At 53.2% G+C, this 20,310-nt stretch overlaps 1 protein-coding gene across 6 annotated transcripts in view; it reads right to left on the minus strand.

Moving 5' to 3' along the window:
• Positions 1 to 6,582: 6,582 nt before the first annotated feature.
• Positions 6,583 to 20,310, minus strand: part of Cd82 (Cd82 molecule) — a 44,551-nt gene continuing 30,823 nt past the window's right edge. For 3 of the 6 annotated variants that reach the window (XM_006234598.3, XM_006234597.5, XM_039105948.2), the window contains 6 exons: positions 17,112 to 17,236; positions 16,922 to 16,996; positions 9,294 to 9,395; positions 8,006 to 8,206; positions 7,721 to 7,804; positions 6,583 to 7,426 (listed from right to left, as the gene is read on the minus strand). In XM_006234598.3, coding sequence (XP_006234660.1) covers positions 7,349 to 7,426; positions 7,721 to 7,804; positions 8,006 to 8,206; positions 9,294 to 9,395; positions 16,922 to 16,996; positions 17,112 to 17,236 — 665 coding nt within the window. In that variant the 3' untranslated portion in view covers positions 6,583 to 7,348. Of the gene's footprint in view, positions 7,427 to 7,720; positions 7,805 to 8,005; positions 8,207 to 9,293; positions 9,396 to 12,226; positions 13,437 to 13,546; positions 14,208 to 16,921; positions 16,997 to 17,111; positions 17,237 to 20,310 lie in introns of those variants that run through there. The other 3 variants (NM_031797.2, XM_039105951.2, XM_039105953.2) reach the window with 3 other exon arrangements.

Below are 20,310 nucleotides of genomic sequence, written 5' to 3' on the forward strand. Positions count from 1 at the left end.
AATGCCTATAGTGCTCTCTCTCTCTCTCTCTCTCTCTCTCTCTCTCTCTCTCTCTCTCTGTGCATGTGTGTGTGATATCTCTGTCACCATGTCTCTGTCTGACTCTGTCTCTGTATGTGTGTGTGCATGCGTGTGTGTGCATGCAAGTGTGTTCACAACCATTTGAGACTCTGGCTTAGGGTCGGCACACTGTCTCTTCCCCATATCCTGATACCCAAATCAAGTCACAAGCCCAGTCAAGCCTCAGAGGAGCTGACCAGAGTCATTGTGCTGACCCGAAATGCAGAACTGTTAACTTTTGCCAACAGCTGAGCACAGTACCTGACACAGGGTAAAACCAGGTACCTGGTCCGCAGGGTAGACGCCCCACAGTCTACCCTGAGACTACCCTTTCTACCCTCTAGTCTACCTTCTCTGCCCTTTCTCTCCACTGCCAGTAGAACCCTTCTAGTGCCTTCCTCCATAGGAGGTGGAAAGCAGGTAATGTCACAGGACAGACATGAGCAACCCCCAATGCAGTGGTGCAGTGGTGGGGACCCGCTGACCCCATCCCTCATCAGTCAACTCCAAGCTCCAATCCTCAGAAGCAGGATGTCTATACAGCACTCCTGGATGACCCTTGTCCCTAGTTGCTGGATAAGTAAAGCATTATCCTGGGTTCATCCTGAGCTAAGCAGTTCCGCCCATCAAGCTGCAGACAGCTCCCCTGGCCTCTTGAGGAAGGTCTTCCTGCCAGGTGCACAGAGGGGAGGCCCAAATCAGGAGCCAGCTGGGAATGGGGGCAGGGAGCTGGAGAAGCAGTAGGAAGTGCCTCATTTGCATTCACATTTTGATTGGTGCATGCTCCCCCATCCCCATCTTGATAGAGTAGCCTGAAATGTCTTAGGCCACGGGGCGTCAGGTGACAGCAGCCAGTCCAGGGACTGGCCTCCTCCATTTATCATGCACACTTACAATCAGGGAAGGATAGTTTTAATTCCCAATGCTGCCTTATTTGTCCCCAACACACGGGCACTTCCTAGTTTGTGTTTGTATTCCTCCTCGTGTCCTTGGCTCCACCAGACTGTGAGTTCAACAGCTTCCTGGACCCCGCTCTTCTGGATGAGCTGGGGTTCCCTCCGGGCTGGTCACAAGTAGGCACCTAGCAACAGTTACTGCCCCGGTCCATGGACGGAGAGCTGGACCTTACTAGGTGTGCTGCCTCAGGAAAGGCCTAGCCTCTCCGCTCTTTATCTGAACGAGGTCTTTAATTCCTGCTGGACTTGAGGCCTCATGAAAGGGGCAGTGACCCTGAGTTCCAGTTACCAGGAGTCAGTCTAGCTGGGATGGTGGGCATAGGGCTATCAAATACCAAAGCATGGCTTCTCCAGTCCCTAGCTTCCATCCACCCCAGCCCTGGGCTTCAGACTTTAGCTGTTCTTTCTCCCTAGCATCTTGCAGAAAGGTCTATCCTGCTCCAGATATAGGCTGTTGCCCGAGCCATGTGAGGTGACATGGGGAGGAGGGCTCTGTTCCATCAGAAGCCTTTGCCTCTGGAACCAGGGCTCCATCTCATGAAGGTCCACAGCTCCATCTTCTCCTTGTAGACCTTATCCAGTCATGGGAGGGCCACTTGCAGGAGATGAGCCACTGGTGCTGAGGCTGGCCATGGGGTTCCTGGGAAGCATGTGTGGGACCTCATGCGCTCCCTCAGTCACACTGGGTTACAGCTGTTTTCCTCACAAGACCCAAGCAAAATGAATCTGCTTTTCCTGTGAGCTCTGGGAACGGGGGCTCTTTTGACCTAACTGACTTGATTTCAGTATGGGGACGGCATAACTTATGCTTCCTGCTTGTTGCTATTCTCCATTCTTCTATTTCCTTCCCCAGGATGGCCTGAGGTCTCCCACTGTGCACTTGGCTTAGCCTGTGCTCACAGCGTTTGGCAGTTGCATGCTGAGGTATATCTTTGTTCATGTGGGTGGCTGTGCCTGTCACACACTTGTGACATGTGTGCATGTGCTTGCCTGGGTGTGCATGTCAGGGTCCTTCTGTGGGTCAGGACGGGGCCATGTGGGCTGGGGTAGGGCTTTTTGCTTCTGTGGTTTGTTATTTTGTGGCATGCTGGGAAGGGGCCCAGGGCTTCCTGCTAGGCAGAGGCTGTCACTCTACAGCCCTGCACCATCTCACAGCACTGAGGTTTACATTTATTTTATTATTTTTACGTGTGTTTTGCCTGCATGTATGTCTCTGCATCTTATATGTGCAGTGCCCTCAGAAGCCAGAAGGTGGCACTGGATCCCTTGATACTAGAACGGCAGACAGTGTGAGCCACTGTGTGGATTGAAAAGAGCAGCCAGGGCTTCTCCCCCTCCCCCCAAGATATTTTTTATTGATTATTTGAGAATCTCACATCACGAGTGCACTCAGATCACACTCACTTCCCAGTGCTCCCAGGTCTGCTCCCCAACCTTATGACCTCCCCCCAAATAGAAGAAGAAAAAAAAAACAAACACCAAGTCCAATTTGTGTTGCCCACATACTCACTGGAACATGGTCAAACTCCCGGTAGCCAGCTGCTTAAAGAAAACTGAGCCCTTCCCCATCTGCACACCACCAGAAGCCATCAGTTGTGGAGAGCTACACTCCAGCATCTTTATCCTAATTTTTAAGGGTTTTCTTCTATGGCTTCCTGTCTAGGCTGTTACTTTTTGGGGTGGGAGGTAGGGGTTGGCACAGAAGCCTTCTATGTCCCTCTCTCTCTCTCAACTGTGAGTCCACAGTGAACAACCACTGCAAAAGTAGCTATGTTGCTTTTTATAGTCAGCAGTGGCAGGGATCCTGGACTTCGACATAGTCCCAGGTAGCAGCCTGGCTCACGACATCAGCATGGCCATTGGCTACATAGGGTACAGGCACAGGTCCTCCGTGGCATCACAAGCCACAGACATCAATATGGCTTCCTGCATCAGCACAGACTGTGGACAACTGCAAGAGCAGCCAGTTCTCTTAAGCACTAAGCCAGCTCTCCAGCTCCTATGGGTTTTGTTTTTTAACATAAAATGTATTATCAGTGTGTAGGGGCACGCACACAAGGTGGCATATTTAATGCCAGAGTTCAACTTTATGGGATTTACACTTTCTACGTCTGTGTGAGTTCCCAGGGATCAAACATGGGATTGCATCTTTGTTCAGTCACAGGTGTGGAGACATCTTGCAAGCCCAGTGACTATATTCTTAAGAGACTCAAAGCTCTATTAGTTTTGAGAAAGCACTCATGGGGTGAATGGATTCATGTTAGTTCATGGGTTTGGAAAACCCCTAAAGAACAGCCAGACACTCCTGAGGCAAGAAGAAGTGCCAGCCAGGGAGATGGCCCAGTGGCCTGACGGCCCAGGGCCTATGTCCCACAGGTACCCTGTCATCCCTTTATGAAAGTGACTGCCTGAAGAACCCCTAAACTAGAGCAATCTGGGAACTGAGCAGCATCTGGAGGAATCTTCAGCAGGGCCTTCCCACCCCCATCCACAGCTTGGTCTGCAGGGAGGCAGGCTGTGACTTCACCTAGCCGAGGAAAGACTAAACCCTTATGGAATCCGCGGCCTGGCACACAAGTGTGGTATGTGTGCACACACATACCCTGGCCTGGTATCTAGAGCAACTCTTTCCCACTTCAGCAGTTAGTCAAACTGAAATAACTCTGTACTGGCTACTGAATTTCCCCCAACACTCTCTCTCAGCCCCTGCATCTCCCTCCTTGTATATGGGTTATATACAAGAGCCAATCCTAGATTGGTCATTCTCTGTGCCTATCATCTCACCAGTCTTTAGGTAGAACAGGTAGGTAAGAGCTACCGGCCTGGACTGAACCCCTCTCCTGCGACCTAGGCCTACTCTAGTGTTTTTCATTGTAGAGCCTACCATAATCTACAGTGGCTCTCAGCTCCCTGCTAGCTGACAGCTGCCACTCCCTTGTGTGTGCTTGCGTAGGTGGGATGGGCATGGGGGTTGTCTTAGCTCCCTAGTTCAGTACCTACACTTTCCCTATACTCAGGCCAAGGAGAGATTGCAGCAGGGAGCAAGAGATTCACCCTAAGTACTGACTCCAACCTCAGGGGACCAAGGGATTCCTGGCAAAGACTCCAACATGGAACCCCTTCCTTCCCACAAGCACTGTGGGGAGGAACACTCTGCCCACCTGGCAGCTACCCTCCAGTAACCCCACAGACCCTAGCAACTGCTATGTCCTACCTCCCACAGACTGGACTGGTCTGTTCAGCCTGGGGAACTGTAGGATGGGTGGAGTCAAGGGAAATGGGTACATCCTCTGACTGGGGTTGCAAGCACCCCACTGAGGGCCTCACACTACCCTACTAAATCCAAAGCTTCAGGGGTAAAGAGAACACCTCCCCCCCCCCCCCAGGACTGAGAACCGTGCTCAGGGTCCTGTAGCCTCCCAAGTTGAGTCAGCCCCTTGTCATGGCATCAGTGGCTCTTTCTCTGAGTGGGATGGGCTACCCCCAATCTCCCAGAGGCCCCTAAATTGATAAGATGCTTTCCAGCCCCACACAGACCTGAGACCAGCTTAACACTCTACTCAGTTCTCCACATCTGATGCAGGTCCCTGACGCATGCAGCTCAGGACTGAAGGTGTGCCGGTGGAACTAACACCCTGCCCTGCATGCTCTCTTACAGAATGGCCAGTGGGCAGGACACAGGCCCCAGACACTCCTGACTAGCCTTCTTTCACCTGTTACAGGGGACAAGGCTAGATGTTCTTGGTATGACTCCACTATGCAACAACTCCATCAAAGCTCCTGCCCCATGCCCCCAGCTCAGGCGGTAGGCGGAGCTATTCACCTCAGGCTCCTCAGTATCTGTGAAACCGGGCTCCGAGCACATGCTATTTCAATACTAACTGCTGAGTAAAATTGGGACCCATTGCATTAGACACTGGCTTCCCAGGTCATCCTTAGGAAGCTAAGGCCACAATGAGTGATAAAGACCATTAAGTATGTCCAGAGAGTGCCTAGGCCAAGAAAAATGGGATTGGTGATTGATTGGTGATGTCTGCTGAGGACGTAGCTGTGTAGAGTAGTCTAGGTATGCTGTATGCATTTGCTACCTAATGGGCCACTCAGGCTGTTTATTCCACCCCAGCACAGAATTCCTCAAAGATATAATTTGTCTTGTAACATTTTATGGCTTCTGTTTGTTTTGTTTTTTGAGACAGAATCTCACCATGTAGCCCTAGCTGTCTTGGAACTTGCTATGTAGACCACTTTGGTTTCAAGCTCAGAGATTTTCTCGCCTCTGCCTCTTGAGTGCTGGAATTAAAGGGTGCCACAGGGGTTGGGGATTTAGCTCAGTGGTAGAGCGCTTGCCTAGCAAGCGCAAGGCCCTGGGTTCGGTCCCCAGCTCTGAAAAAAAGAAAAAAGAAAAAAAGAAAAAAAAGGTGTGCCACAATGTCCAGCTTTATATTTTAATATGACACTTTCTAGGGCAGCAGAGGTGGTCAATGGAAAAAGCTAGGACAGCATTACTCAGAGATACCAGCCCTGGAACATGGTAAGTGCTCATTTCAGGTCTTAGACAGGGCCCCACATTGCATGGCTAAACCACTGACTTGGAGGAGGAGGAAAAGGAGGAGGAGGAAGGAGAGGAAGAGGAAGAGGAGGAGGAGGAGGAAGAGAGGGGCAAGTCCTAGTGGCTGATATTCTCAGGGAACCCAGGCTTCCTGGGGCCCTAGCCTGGTGCAGGTTGCCATGGTGGGCCTAGCAGTGAGCTTACACAGATGGCCTCGGACCACAGAAAGTCTCTTGACCGTCTTCTGTTCCAGGAGCAGGCCCTCTGGCTGAGCTCTATTCATTCGTACCCTCTTTGGCTCACACCATGGCTCAGTCTCACCAGATCCTGTTAATCTAAATCAACTCAACTCAGGAATCACTCCTTGATTTGCACGAATGCAGACTCCTTGTGCCCTCCAGCCCTGCAGCCTCAGTCCCACCTCAGCCCCAGCCCAGTCCCAGCCCCCTCCCACACTGCTCTTGTACTCTGGAGTTTGCATCTTCTCAGGTGTCCCCACTGACCAAGAGTAAACAAGAACCACTGATTCCCTGGGCTCCGAAAATGGGGCAGCAGTGCCCCCTGGTGGGTACTGTTGAAGCATACCCCTCCACAGCCTAGAGAGCCACTCACTAGGAGGGAAGGAAGGTCTTCCCAGTCCTCCAGGGCCCCACAGGGGAGTGGGAGAAGTACCCACTGGCCGTCCCTCTGTCTGCTCCTGTGTGAGTACTTCCATCACGTCATGTGGCTCTGGGTTCTCCTGGGCTAAATGTGCAGAGGCTGTGAGGGATAGTCCATTTCAAAAGGCCCAAGTCTGCACGTTCCACTGGCCTTGCCTAGTATGAAAGTTTCCTTCTGGCTCTCCAGCCCCCTTCTCAGCACCTGTACCCAGGCCTCTGAGGAGGAAAAACAGCAATTATGAACTGGCATCAGCTGTAACAAGGAACCCAATGTCAAGCTTTGAGGTTCATCGAATGGCTCCCTGCTGTCACCCCACATCCTCTCCACCCCATAGTTCAGGACACGACCTCTTCAGGCTGGATTGTTACAAATCCTCCTTTAATAGTTGATTTCAGAGATGAGCATATGGAAACCCTCCCCCACCCTGCAAGGCACAGCCTCACCCACCCTTAGCCCAGGGGACAGGGGACAGCTGCCAAGAAATACCAGTCCAGATCCTCCTTCTCTTGTCCAGACAACTCAGGGTCTTATGCCAGACCTGAGGGACCCATGCCCCTAAGCTGTCAGGTCCCTCACCAAGGAAAAGCTCACTGGGGGCTACCTGGGCCAGTCCCCCAGGCAGCCTCTCCGTTCAGTTCCCTGCTGAACTGAGCTTGGGGGGAGTATTCCAAGTGTGTACAAGAACTGCCTACCCTGTCTCCCACAGAAACATTGAAAACCCATAAAGAAAGTGTCACAGTGGGGAAACCACTAACCTTTCCTGTGGCCTTTCCCTGGGCAGCCATGGGTGCTAGCCCACCCTCCCTGGTTTTTAATATTATATTGTTATAATATGACTTCAGGGTGGGGACCCAGCTATCCTGTGTACAGTAATACTGGGAGCCATTTCAAGCTGTTAAAAATATTCCAGGCAGTAGGAGGAAGAGCTACAGGACAGTAAGGGCCCCATATTGGTGGCAGAAAGGCAGGGAGAAGGGCCCAGGCCCAGAAAGTTCCTACAACCTTCCCAGGGTGGGCCAGAGGCCTCAGTAGTAGATGGAGCACGGCTCATGTGGGAAAGCTCTAGAGGCCCTGTGGGAGACTGAGGGTGGAGAAACACAGGACAGTGGGGACATCAGCAGCCTCAGTACTTGGGGACCTTGCTGTAATCTTCAGAATGAATGTACCGGCACAAACATATGGACAGGAACAACCCCAGCAGCTGTGAAGGACAAATCAAAGTCAGAATGGCCAGCCCAGGTCCTAGAACCCTGCCATCCAGCTCTACCCTGGGTTCCAGTTACAACCATCCTGACAAGACAGGCAGGCTGCTAAACGAGGCCCAGAGAGGGACAGTGTCCAATCTGACATCACACAACCAGATAGACTGAAGTCAGGGCAGCTCTAGAAACACATGGACCACTCAGCTCACAGGACAGCAGCAATGCAAGGTCAGTGGGGGAGGGGTATGTGGGAACCCAGGGGAAGGAAGGCTGAGTAGGAGGGAGGGACAGACCTCAATGACAGCAACACCAGCACACACGCCCAGAAGGATGCCGAAGTTCTCCTGTAGCCACGCCTGAGCCTTCTCCATGCACCCCTGTGGAAAGATCACGTCAGCCACTACCCAGCTGCAGCGAGCCTGCCCAGAATGGTCTCATGAGGAGACCCCATGCACCTGTAGAGGAAGGTGTGAGCAGACTGGAAGGAGGGATCTAACAAAGGAAGGAGGCCTGAGTGACAGACCACCTGCCTCTCTGAGAATGGTAGAGTCCAGCTCCCGGCTGCCAGCCCCACATACCTCCGGGTGCACAGGCCAGTCCTCAGGACTGTTTTCACTTGCGGTGCTGTTGTCAGACTCACAGAACCCTTTCTTCACAATGAGCTGGTTGTCCTCCTCCTTCGTCTTCTCACAGGAGCATGGGTAAGTGGTCTTGGTAGAGTTCTTGAGCACCGGGTTACGTGTCCAGTTGGAGGGGCTGACCCAGCCACAGCACTTCACCTGTGCAGTGGGGACAGGTTGCTTGACCAGCCACTCAGCCTGTCCTAAACAGCCCACCTCCAGGTGGAGACTCAGGCTGGCCACTTCCGTGCCCCACTGGGGTGCAGTAGATGCCCATCACCCATGGTCTGAACTTCAGTGCTGTGCATCAGAAGGGACTTCAAGAGGCCTCTGAGACACAGCAAGAACTACCAACATAGTAGAGAGCCAGAGTTGGAAGACTCAGAAGCCGTTAGCATATGCATAGAGGGGAGGAGGCAAGTTCAAGTGAAAGGCTAGTCAGCATGTATACAGAATGCATGCAGGGCTGTCTGGCAGGTGGCAAAGGCTGAGCATGGGGCTCTAGGGTCAGGTGCTGGGTTCAAACCTCAGTTCTGCCACTTCAAGTTGAGCTGAGCTTTCCACAAATGAAGACTAGGAACTCAGGTCCCTAATAGGGTGAGGCAGACAGTGTGCCACATGGGTCCAGAGAGCCCAGGGACAGACTGGTCAAGGCCAAGGCTACCTGCCAGTGTTGAGCACCAACTCTGGGGCAGAGCTGCCTGGTCGCCAAAGTGAGGAACAAGACAACATCAATTCCACTGTTTCCAAAGACAAAATACTCTATCCAGAGGGCAGAAAGGCCTTCTGGGATGGAAGCTAACACTGCTCTCCATGAGTTCCTTGGGTAATCGAATCACACGTGGGGGTAGGGGTAGGGGGGTATGAGCCATCTCCTGTGCCCAAGCTTCATCTGCAACAGCCAGAAGGGGGCGCTCTAAGCATGTGTAGGGAAGCTCAGCTCCAAGCTGTTACCCAGCTGCCAAGAGCTCAGACTGAAAGGCAGAAGTGTAGGCACCACAGGCTCTGCCCCAGTGAGTGAACAGGCAAGCCTCACTTGCTCTGTGACACCAGGAAGGGACAACCTTTCCAGGGCCAACAAAGAAAAGGCAACGCTGTGAGCCCAGGAGCTGTCACCAAGGCTATGCTTAGGGGCCAGGAGCACTTGTGTCTTGTCTCCAAGAGTAGTAGCACAGCCACACCACCTCACTGTCACCCAGACCTAGGACTGTAGATGAGCCATCTTGTCACCAACAGCCGTCCTTACCTGCGCCTGCACATAGTCCCAAGCCTCCTCGCGGCTGCTGCTGGCATTGACGCTGTAGTTCTGAATAATGTCCATCACTGTGTTCCCCATCTCCTGCTTCAGCTGTAGAGAGAGTGTGAGGGTCGGGGCTGGACTTGAACCTGGGCCTCACGGCTGCTCATGCTCACACACCCTGCCTCCTCCACCCCAGCACTCCGAGGCTACACTCATGGCTGCAGAACATCCACCATCCTGGTAATCCCTAGTGCACATTGCTCAGTGCCAACCCTGTCAGCCATGGCCTACCCCTTCACCAGGCATTTTCCCTTTCGATGTGGAAAAGCCTCCTGTGGCCTCCCACAACTTTCAAAAGACATGTCAATGTCTTCTCAGTGACTTACAAGGTCCCATACTGTTTGCCCAGGTCTCCCCGGCCCTGGCTCCCTGTTCTTTAGAGCTGTGCTACACCACACAAGGCCTCTTGCTGCCTCTATCCTGTTCCTGCTGCTCAGAATGCTGTTCCCCTGGATGTGGACGTGGCTAGCTCCTCTGTCAAACTTCGTCTCCTCAGAAAGGCCTTGTGGCCTCTCTACAGAAGTGTTTCTCCTACCCCTCTGTCGTCCTTCCTTGGCCATCCTTGCCCAGGACTAAATGATGGCACCATAGCTCATTCACTATTTGGGCTTAGGTCTCTTCTCACCTGGGCTCTGGGTGTTGGCTAGGGGGCAGCTAGGTGCAGGTACAGATAGTAAACACACTTTCCCCATGGTTAGCTATCACAGAGGCTGGGCATGAGACCCATCTCCTAGGGACAGTGAAAATAAGAGGCAGAGAGTGTCAAATTTCTTGTTTTAGTGGAATGGGCTGTGGTCTCTCAGGAAAGCTCCAAGACTGAAAGGCAAGCAGCCCAGGAAGTCCAACCAGAAGACCACCTCAGCCTCAGCCATGTGACCAAGCTGGCTTTCCCTAGAGTCAGTAGCACCACATGAGGCTGAGGTCCTCATAACTGTTAGAGGGGGCAGGGTGAAGATCTGTGGGAGCTCTCCATGGCTGCCCTCCATGGTTGCCTTTCATGGCTGCCCTCCCTGGGATTTAATAGTCCATACCCTGACTAATAGTAGTAGTTGCCACCAGCTGGGGAAACTTGTGGTACCTGTTCTCTGAGGGTTTCAGAGAACAGAGGACATGGCCTCACTGCTTCTCACCAACAGCCAACTGTGAGGAGAGGAAAGATCTGCAGCTAGGCCCCAGAGCGAGGTGAGACTCACAAAGGTGGGAACATGGCCTCCCCCTCACAGCCTAGACAGGCTGGCCACCATCATCGCTTACCCATGAGAACCAGAAGGATCACTGTGTACAGGAAGGCCACACACTTGCCTCTCTTCCTGACATAACCATGCTCTCCAGATGCAGGATGATCTTCCTTAGCCTCCCAAGGGAGCCTTGAGCAGTGTATCCAGGACGCTCACCTACTCCAGCTAGGCCAACTATCTGGGCTCCTAGCTACTTCCCTGCTTGGCCTGGGGAGCCAGTGCAGGCCTCTCAAGTCAGCCGAGTTCCTAGCATCATCTTCAAGAATCCTCATGGGCTTGGGTGTGGCTCACTTAGTATACAACTTGCCTAGGTCAACTCAAGGCCAGTCACCAGCCCTGCATACACTGGGCTTGGCAGGACACACCTGTAATCCAGCACCCCACTCAGCGGGTGGGAGGGTGAAAAGTTCAATGTCATTTTTGGTTGTATGGGCATCATGGGACCAGCCTAGACTACACAAGACCCAGACTAAAAGACAAACCCAAAACTCCCAAGCAAACAGAAAACAGGCAAAGATAAAGCAAAGAAAAGCATCATCGAGTTCTACAGCTCCCAGATCTTTCCAATGGACAGCTCAGCAGTGGCTGACTTTCACAGACTGCCCTTACTGAAATATCTCAACTGACCCTCCCACCTGACCTGTGGCCCAGGGACTGGCCCTGTTCCCTTGCCACAGGCCTAGAGAGGCTTGTGAACTTAGCCAAGCCACACAGCCTTGTGCAAGAACTAAAGTTTGAACTTGAGCTTGTCTGCTCCCCAACTCAGATTGCCATCGGCCTGTAAAGTTCCCTCAGAGTTCAACCACATGCCCATCAGAAGAATTTTAACTGGGGCCAGAGAAGCTCCCATGGTTTGCACACCCCACAACTGGGCTGTCTGCCGGCAGGTCTTGGGTCTGGCTGCCCTGACCATCTGGGCCTAGCTTCTAGTCTCTAGTAAGCAGGAAGTCCCCAGGCCTTGAAGACACATCTCCCCATCACTTCCACATCTGCCCCTGGTAGTAGGTCCCTCTTTTGTAGCCACAGGGCACTGTATTTTCCCAGTGTGGTTGTCATGGCAGTTGGACTTCCCTACCTCCTCCACAACCCTGTCACAGATACCAACAGGTAAGAGGCCCTGGGTGATTTCCACCAGAGTGGGTGATTCCCACGGAAAGCACTCAGCATCCTGTAGTCCAGGATGTGGCTGACACAGCTAAGGTCAGAGACCCAGGCTGGCACCTGGTTCTGTACAGCCATATATGTGGGTTGACAAGCTCCCTGGGGGACAAGTTTCCTGAAGAGGAAGACCAACAGAGGAGTAAAGCCAGCAGTCAGAGCTTTAGAGACTGAGATTCATGGCTGATTAGGGGTCTCTTGTCCCCTTGGTCAGTCCCTGGGATGGTGTCAACTCCACCACCCTCCCCAATTTTTCAAATTATCCCTCCTAGTGAAACCTCAAAGGGCAATATCCCTGGCTCCCATCTTCCCAGGGTATCAGACCAGGCACAGATCATCTGAGAGCTCAGATGACTCCACAGGTCCTACTTTCTAAGAGAGCAAGCCTCCTGGTCACACAGCCAGACAGCAGCAGATTCCATAACCCAGATCCCTGTGGCTCCCAGGATCCTGGAGGCCTCTACCTGGTCAGTCCCACCTCACCTGAGGCTGTCCTCCGCCGAAGCCTGCACTGTTCTTTTCCCAGGTTCAGTGCTAAACATTCAGAGTGTGAATGGCCCAGGACCTTCAAGGGCAACACAGCATCCCACTTAAGACTCTTTCTGGGCCTCTCACGGGAAGTGCAGAAGCCCGCAGAGGCGAGTCACAGGGTGGGGCCTCTCAATGCCAGCAGCTCTCCACAGCTTACTAGTCCACACTGTCTCCTTGGTAACGGTACCCTTAAGCCCTAGCTTAAGTATTTCCTGGACCAAAGATGGCCGGTGTCCTCTGTCTTCCTTTCTGCAGTCCCTCCTCAGTTTCTGCAGGACAGTGCAGTCTTCTCTAATGTGTTAGAAGAGTCAAGCACTGCTCCCTAGGGTCCCACTGAAGATGCTGCCTGGTACTCCTCGAAGGGCTTTCAAGAAATGAGGCTCTCCACCTGGGGCCACAGGCGGGGCCTGTCGCTTCTAATCGGCACCCGGCACCCCGAGTGATTCAGGAAGCCCGCTGCTCCAGTCTGCAGGAGTGTCATGCACCCAGCCACCATAGACTGACATTCAGCTTGTATCCCTGTGCAGAGCACAGGGGCTCTAGAGCTCTTGGCTCCCTGGAGAAACTCCACCCACATCTCTATGACCCTGGGCAACCAACAGCCAGCTGCCTTCTCCCTTCACAGCTGGGAAGAAAGGGCCATCTGTCCTATAGCTGAGACATTCCCTCCCAAAGGAGCAGACCACTCACACGGAAGGATTTTGTCTCTGGGAGCCTGGCCTACCACCTCTGCCACACAGGCCTGAGCACACTCGTGACTTCAGGCTTCCTTAACACCATCTCTGAAACAATCTTCCCTCCACGTGAAGCCCTTTGGCCGCAGGCTGTAGCTCTAGGCCCTGCACTCCAACCTAATCCATGTTCTTAATACCTCTGTACATGTTAATGGGAAGCTAGCACACAGCTGTCATTTGAGGTCAAACTAGCATGCCAACAGGGAAGCAGGAGACCTCATTTCTTTCCTGGCTCCCTCACTCCCTGCTGACCTAGGAAGGATCAGCAGAATCCTTCCTAGACATCTACACAGCTCAGAGAGTGTATATAACTTCACCTAAGCCACACAGCGACCAGCATCGGAGCTTGCCAAGGAGCAGGGCCCCTGAAGGCCAGACCTGGTCTCTTTATCCAGCACTGGCTGGGTGAAGGCACAGCAGCCAGCAGCCCATGGATGAGGACTGCACCCCGCCCGAGTCTGTGACTTCACCCTGAGTCCTGTTCACTCAGCCTATCCTAACACTGACCACGGTGGGTGCAGCTACCCACCATGCTTACCTGTTTACCCCGGCCCAGCAAAGTCTCCACAGCAGTGATGCTTGCTTACCAGCCAAGGGCCTGGGCCTTGCATCCTCTACCCACCACTGCCCAGTGTCCACACGGCACTGGGAAAAGGCCTTTGGGGGTTCTGACGCATTCAGATCTTACAGAGGGACTGGGAAGTCTGAGGATGTGGTTTGGTGACTCAGTGCTTTCCTGGCACACACAAAGCCCTAGCTCTCATCCCCAGATGGAACAAAACTCGGGGGTGGAGGATGAGGGGTGGTAATGACTGTACCCCTAGCACTTGGGAGGGGGCAGTAAGAAATACCCTAAGTTCAAGATCATCTTTGGTGACGTAAGAACTCCAAGGCCAGCCTGGACTGAAGGGTCTGGGGTATGATTATGTGCACTGATTTCCCCAGGGACACTGTCTACAGGGCACAGGGGGCCCAATGTCCTGCTTGTGGGCCACACTGTCACTGAGTGGCTGCAGCTGCTGTCTCAGAGGACATTTCTGCTAGACACACAAGGCCTGAAGCATCCCTCCACAGAAGAGGAAGCTGAGGCAGAAAGAGACTGCCTTGCCTGCCCAGAGTCTCAGAACCAGTTCTGAGTGGGTCTTTGAGGAGTTGCCAGCCATCCTCTAGAAGGCTTCTTCCTCTGCCCTGAGAAGCCCTGCCCGCCCCTGCCCCCTCCAAGTTGGGCCTCTCTGCAGAAATAAACATCACCAAGAAATGTTTAGTCTCCTGCTGTGATTTACAAAGTGCCTGGGGGCCGTGGGTTCTGTTTCTTCCAACTCAGGGGTAAAGGGAAAGAACCTCACCAAGCACAGGGGATCCCCCATTCTGTGCAGGAGGAAGGAGCGGGGTGTGGAGCCTGAGGTAGTCGGGTGGCAGAGGAAGCACTGTGGGGCACACAGCACTGGAAAGAGTCAAGGTCTGACTCTCCCGCCAGCCCTATCAGGGGCTGGGGGCACCCAGAGGCTTCTCCTGAGCTTCTACCACAGATGAGCAGCAGCAGGCAGAAAGACCCTGGGGAAGTCACTCAGAGGCTGCTGAGTGTGTCACTTTGGCCAAAGTCACTTGGCTCTTGTGAGTTTCTGTTTCTTGAATGGAAAGTGTAAACCTAAAACACGTTATGCTCAAGCTTGGCCCCTAATGTGGGGTTGACGCCAACCCAGAGGGTGGTGTTGTCCTTACCAAGGGATGATGGCTCCACTAGGGCTGGGGGTGGCTCTGATCCCCTGCAAAGACCACCAGCTTGGGGTTGGGGATTTAGCTCAGTGGTTGAGCGCTTGCCTAGGAAGCGCAAGGCCCTGGGTTCGGTCCCCAGCTCCGAAAAAAAAAGAACCAAAAAAAAAAAAAAAAGACCACCAGCTTCCTACCTAATGACATTGCCATGTACCCTGACTGGGTCCCCAGAAAAGCCACAAGGGAGAAATGAGTACCTGACCCTACACCCTACTGGGTAAGGAGTTTCCCTCCCCTAACCACAGGCTTCCTGCCTGACATCCAGGCAAGCTTCCTTTCATCTAGTAACTCCATCATTTCCTCTTTTGCCTTGGCCACTTGGAAGCTCAGGGCTCAGGTCAGGTTCAGCTATCATGGCGGCTCTGCTCCCGGAGCAGGCTCTCTTCTCACTCATTTTGATTGCAGCTCATGCTGGGAGCCAACCCAGCTCACCTGGAGAACAGGCTGGGTGTGCGTTACAAACCAAAGTAGACTGAGGGAAGGAACCACTGCAGTGAGTGTCTTATCAGCACGACCAATAAACCAGGATGCCTGGGCTCCCCTCCTGCCTCTGCTGCTCATTGGCTGTGTGAACACAGGTAAACTGTTTAACTTCTCTGTGCTTCAGCACCCACATCTGAAAATAAGATTCCTCTCTGATCTCCTGCATGGTTTCAAGAAATGACCAAACTCGGTGTGTGACTAGCACAGCACCAGGCTCCTCAGTTCTTCCAAGGGCTGGCTGATGTCGGACCAGAGTCTTAGTTTCCAAGAGGAGCCTATGGCTACACAAGCCAGCCCCATTCTGTATAACAGATGGGAGAGAGGCTCCAGGGCTCATCTGGGCCCCAGTGGGCCTCTGAAGGCAGCAGGGGAGCCTGGGCCTCCCTGACTCTTCCACTAGCAATAAGAAGGCCTGAGTATGATCCTGCCTCTCACATGACTGGGCTGGTGACTGTCGATGCCATGGGTGTGACGGGTGAGCACTGAGCTTGGTCTATGGCCTGTGTGTGGACCCAGCAAAAGAGACACTGGTGTCTGGGTGACTGTGACCAATGTTCTTTCTCAGCATCCACTTCTTCAACATGCTGGCATACGCCTTCAATCCCAGCATTTAGGAAGCAGAGGTGGGTGGATCCCTGAGTTCTCAGCCAGCCTAGGTTACAAAGTGAGCCCCTGTCTCAATAAAAAGCATTTGTTCTTGTCCACATGGAACTCACCCTGCAAGGCTACTGTCCAGAGCTCACGTGTGTGAAGCTTCTAGAAGGTGCCACACAGCAGGTGCTCGGACCTGAGCAGTGGGCAGTCATAGTTCCCAACAGCCAGTCTGAAGGCTCCGTGCTAAGCTTTCTCAAGTGCCTTCGTGATCCTTCCCTAGCAAGAAGAAGGCTATCTTAGCAAATTGATGACCCTGGCTGGCACTGCTCTTGCTTCTGGCCACAGCAGTGCAGATGTTCTGCTTGGTGCTGTGGTAGCCATCCTGTGACCACGAGGTGCCATGCTATGGAAACTCCATCCCAGTGGGAGGGCTGACCAGACTCCAGGCTTCTACAGGAGGCTTATGGGGAAACCAGCATCAGACATCCTTTGACCTTAAGCTACAGTAAGTCTGACTTTTCTATCCTGAGAGCTGAACACTGCTCTGCCTACAAAGGACTAACATCTGTATCATCAGTTTCTTCCCTGGGCTCATCTGTGGCACTTTTGACATACACTCAAGAGCTTTAGTAACGAAAAATGCCTCCCATGGATCAGATGCTCACCGAGCCATGTACTGGTGTTCCCCAGAGTCCCTGTTTACTGAGGGTAAGGCAGGTTCAGAGAGGGAAGTGGTCAGTCTAAGGCCACACAGCATTCTGATTTCCATCTCAAGCTCTAACCCTCCCTTTACTGGTCCCACTTTCAATTACAGGTGCCACCAAGCCCCCACAAACACACTCCCATACACACCAGGGGCAGAGGGCCAACCCTGCCCCGCCCCTCACTAGGGGAGACAAGTCTGGCTGGCCACTCTCACTACCTCAAACACCTTGGTATCCTTGTGCAGAAGACTTTCCATGACCTCCCAGGCTGTCTGTGACAACTGAGTGGCTTCCTGCCTGCCCCAAGGATCCTGCCTTAGAGGACCTCACCTGCTGGAAGCAGGAAGAAGGGTGCTTACCTTGTCAGCATTGAAGTAGAAGAGGACCCCTACAGTCACCTGTGCTATAAGAATCAGCAGAAGGAAGACGAAGTACTGGGGACAAAGAAGTACAGAGTTAGCTATGGGCCTTCAGGTGTCTGCACCCATCCCAGGAAGAACTCCCTACCCTGGAGACCTGGGTTAGCACAGGTTCAGGGCCCTGACTCACCAGACCCAGCAGGCAGCGGACCTCATTGACAGCACCAATACAGCCCAGGAAGCCCATCAGCATGGTGATGGCGCCCACACCAATGAAGACGTATGCCCCCACCTGCAGCGAGCTGGATGAGGTTTCTAAAGATAAAGAAGGATAATGTGCCCAGTGAGCCATGTACTGTAGGACAAAGGCCGACTGGCTCCAGGTCTACTGCCTGACTCCCCAGAGCTAGGGTTGGGGCAGCCATGTTCCTACCCTTGCCCTGTCCTGGGTGCTCCCTCCCCTCCAGCCTAGGGCTCTTCTTTCCCCTTTTGTTCTCTACACCTCATGTCTGATTTTCCCTGAGATTGAATGCAAGAGGGTGGAGCTGGGGTTGTATTTCCTAAGGTGCCCTGCAAGCCAGGCCTGACATCAGGAGGAGGTGTGGGTTAAGAGGCAGTCACCACAGAGGTTCTGTTGAGGGCCCCGAAGACCTACAGGTACCCATGCTACCAGGGACTGGGGCGGGGAGAGGCTGTGGGGTGGGTAAATGTCAGCTGGTGCAGGATCTTGTGTACTTTAGGTAGCAGAAGCAGGTGCAAAGGCGAGAGGGAGGAAAGTTTGGAAGACTGAGCCTGTGGAGAAAGGGAGACCCACCAGGGAATGGCACTGGGGGGGGGGGTTGGGCAGACCACATAAGGGACTGTGGTCAGAAGGTGGAGGGCAATAGTAATAAAGGGCGTTTTGTATCTTGTTTTGTGTTTTGAGATGGACTCTCTCTTATGTAGCCCTGGCTGTCCTGGGACTCACCATGTAGACCAGGCTAGGCTCCAACTCACAGAGCTCATCCTGCCTCTGCCATGCTCACCAAAACAAGGGGACTCTTTCTTTTTTTTGTTTTGTTTTGTTTTGTTTTATGTTTGAGAGAAAGTTTTCTTAGAGCCTAAGCTAGATTAAACTAGCTCGGTTTAATTCTAAGTGCTGGCATGCACTAGACCCTCTCAGGGATCCAGTTCTTAAATGGCCTTTGGGGCCAAGCTCTGCTGGAGCGGAAATGAATCCTTCATGTGTTTCCCAGGGATGAGGCAAGCCAGGGTCAGCTTGGGCCCTCCAGCGGGGGTGACACAGGCCTACTTGGTCATTTTCACTGCTTGCTCACCAAGATGGTGGCTGTGGGGTGAGGTGGGGTGGGCTGTGTCCTTGGATAGGCACAGATGGGAGGTGACTGACAGGAGGCCCTGTTCCAGAGCTCAGGGAAACCCAGGGCCACCTTCCTTGCTGCCAGGCTCTCTGGCACTGTCCCGCTCTGCTCAGCGCACTCCTGGAGCTGAGCTCCTCACGCTGGCCTCACATTCTGGGGATAAGAGAGATGAGGTGAGGCCAGATGCTCCAGTGCCATACACCAGCCCTGAGTGAGGCCCTTGGACTAAAGCCTTTTACACACTCCAGCACTCTCTGAAGTCATATCCAGGTCTCCCTTGGAGCTTTCCTGAAACTTAGGGAGGCTGCGGTGCAGGGAACCTGATCTGTGAGACCCCAAGACCTGCTGTCCCCAGGACAAGGCCTCAGGATACTTGAATCTGTCACTGATTAGTACCTGTCCTAGGGAGTCCCCTGTACTGTCCACAGCAGCAGAGTGTATCTGACTTAGCCAGCAGGGAAACAAGAAGGTAGAAAGCAGGCCACAGAAACTGAAGGGACCCTAGGCAGGTGACCAAGTTCTGTCAGCCTGCCATGACCAGTGGCAAGTCACTTCCTCCTTCCTCCTCTGGAAAATGGGACTTTGTACAGCGTCTCACAGTACTGCACAACTCACCCAGAGCAGTCCTAAAAGCTTCACATGGAGATGAGAGATTCTTTCTGGTGTACTTGTTTGAGGCAGGGTCTCATGTAGCTCAGGCTAGCCTCAAACTTTCTCTGTAGCAGAGGATAGTCTCGAACTTCTGATCATCCTGTCTCTAACTCCAAAATGCTGAGAGTACAGGTGTGTGACTTCTGTGCCCCACACAGAAGTGAGACTCCATGGTTTCAGTCTCATGAGGAACACTGTGGTCATCTCTATTTTGTAGGTGAAGCAGTACAGAGAGGTAAAGTAACCTGCTGAGGACCACACGGCTGGCAGGCAGTACATCTAGGATGACTGACACCCCTCCCCCAAACTCCAGTCCTTCTTAACCAAGCCTGTCTGCTTTCTCTTCTGAAGATCCTTCCATGACACCACAGAAGTCACATGGTGCAAGGTCCAGGGCTCCCATCTCTCCTCCCTTGCCTTCTGTGTGCCCTCAGGCAAATTACCCCTCCTCCTTATGCTTAGGGCTTTCTCCTCTGTAAAGGCAGATGATGGAGGGAAGAGTGGAGCCCAGTACCAGGGATCCACAAGGTGCCTAGGTAAGGGGCAGTTGTGGCATACAGAAAGTCCGGAGCCCTGGGTCCCATTCTGACACTCCCTTACAAACAGTATCTCAATGGGCCTCAGCTTTCCAAGTGCCTGGGGAAGGTTTCTTTTCTTTGTATTATGACCTAGATTATTGTCTTGCTTGTATGAAATCAAGTTTTATCCTGTAGCCCACGCCGGTCTACAGCAGTTTACCTGCTCTGGCCTCACGGATCAGTGTTTCTGGGCCCTGGCTGTCTGGGAGCCCCTAGAGGCTGCCATAAACATAGAACAGGCACTCTAAGTGGGTGTGTGATGGGTGTGACCTGGGCCTGGAATTTACACAGTCAGAGCCTTTAAAGCTTGCCCCTACAGGGCAGGGTACAGACAGGAATAAGGTGGCCAGCAGACTTTGCACCCTGGCACGGTGCCTGCTGGATGTCGGCTGGACCCATCAAGCCAGAGTCAGTTCTAAGGAGGGCTTGTCCCTGTTGGAGGGCACTGGAGTGTTAGGGTGGGCACAGAAAACCCACCCAACCCTGATCCAGATACTGAGAGCTCACGGCAGGATCACCCCCTGGAGCCTGGCCCTGAGGACCTGGACAACAGCTGCAGACCCTTCTCTCTATGTCCCAGCCAGGTTCTGTCTTATTTAAATCAAGCAGCTGTCAGAATGGCCAGAGTCCAATCCAGCTGCTTGGGACAGCTGCTGGAAACGAAGAGGGTCAGGGCCTGCCACTCACTGGGGAATGGCTGGCACAGAGCGCTCCTGGCAAGTCACTGCACTCCTCCCTGCCCAGAACTAGGATGGGAGGGCAGTCATGAGGCGGGGCTCCTGAGGGAGGAGGCAAGGAGGTT

The sequence above is a fragment of the Rattus norvegicus genome, chromosome 3, assembly GCF_036323735.1.
Source record: "Rattus norvegicus strain BN/NHsdMcwi chromosome 3, GRCr8, whole genome shotgun sequence".
NCBI classification, from domain to species: domain Eukaryota; kingdom Metazoa; phylum Chordata; class Mammalia; order Rodentia; family Muridae; genus Rattus; species Rattus norvegicus.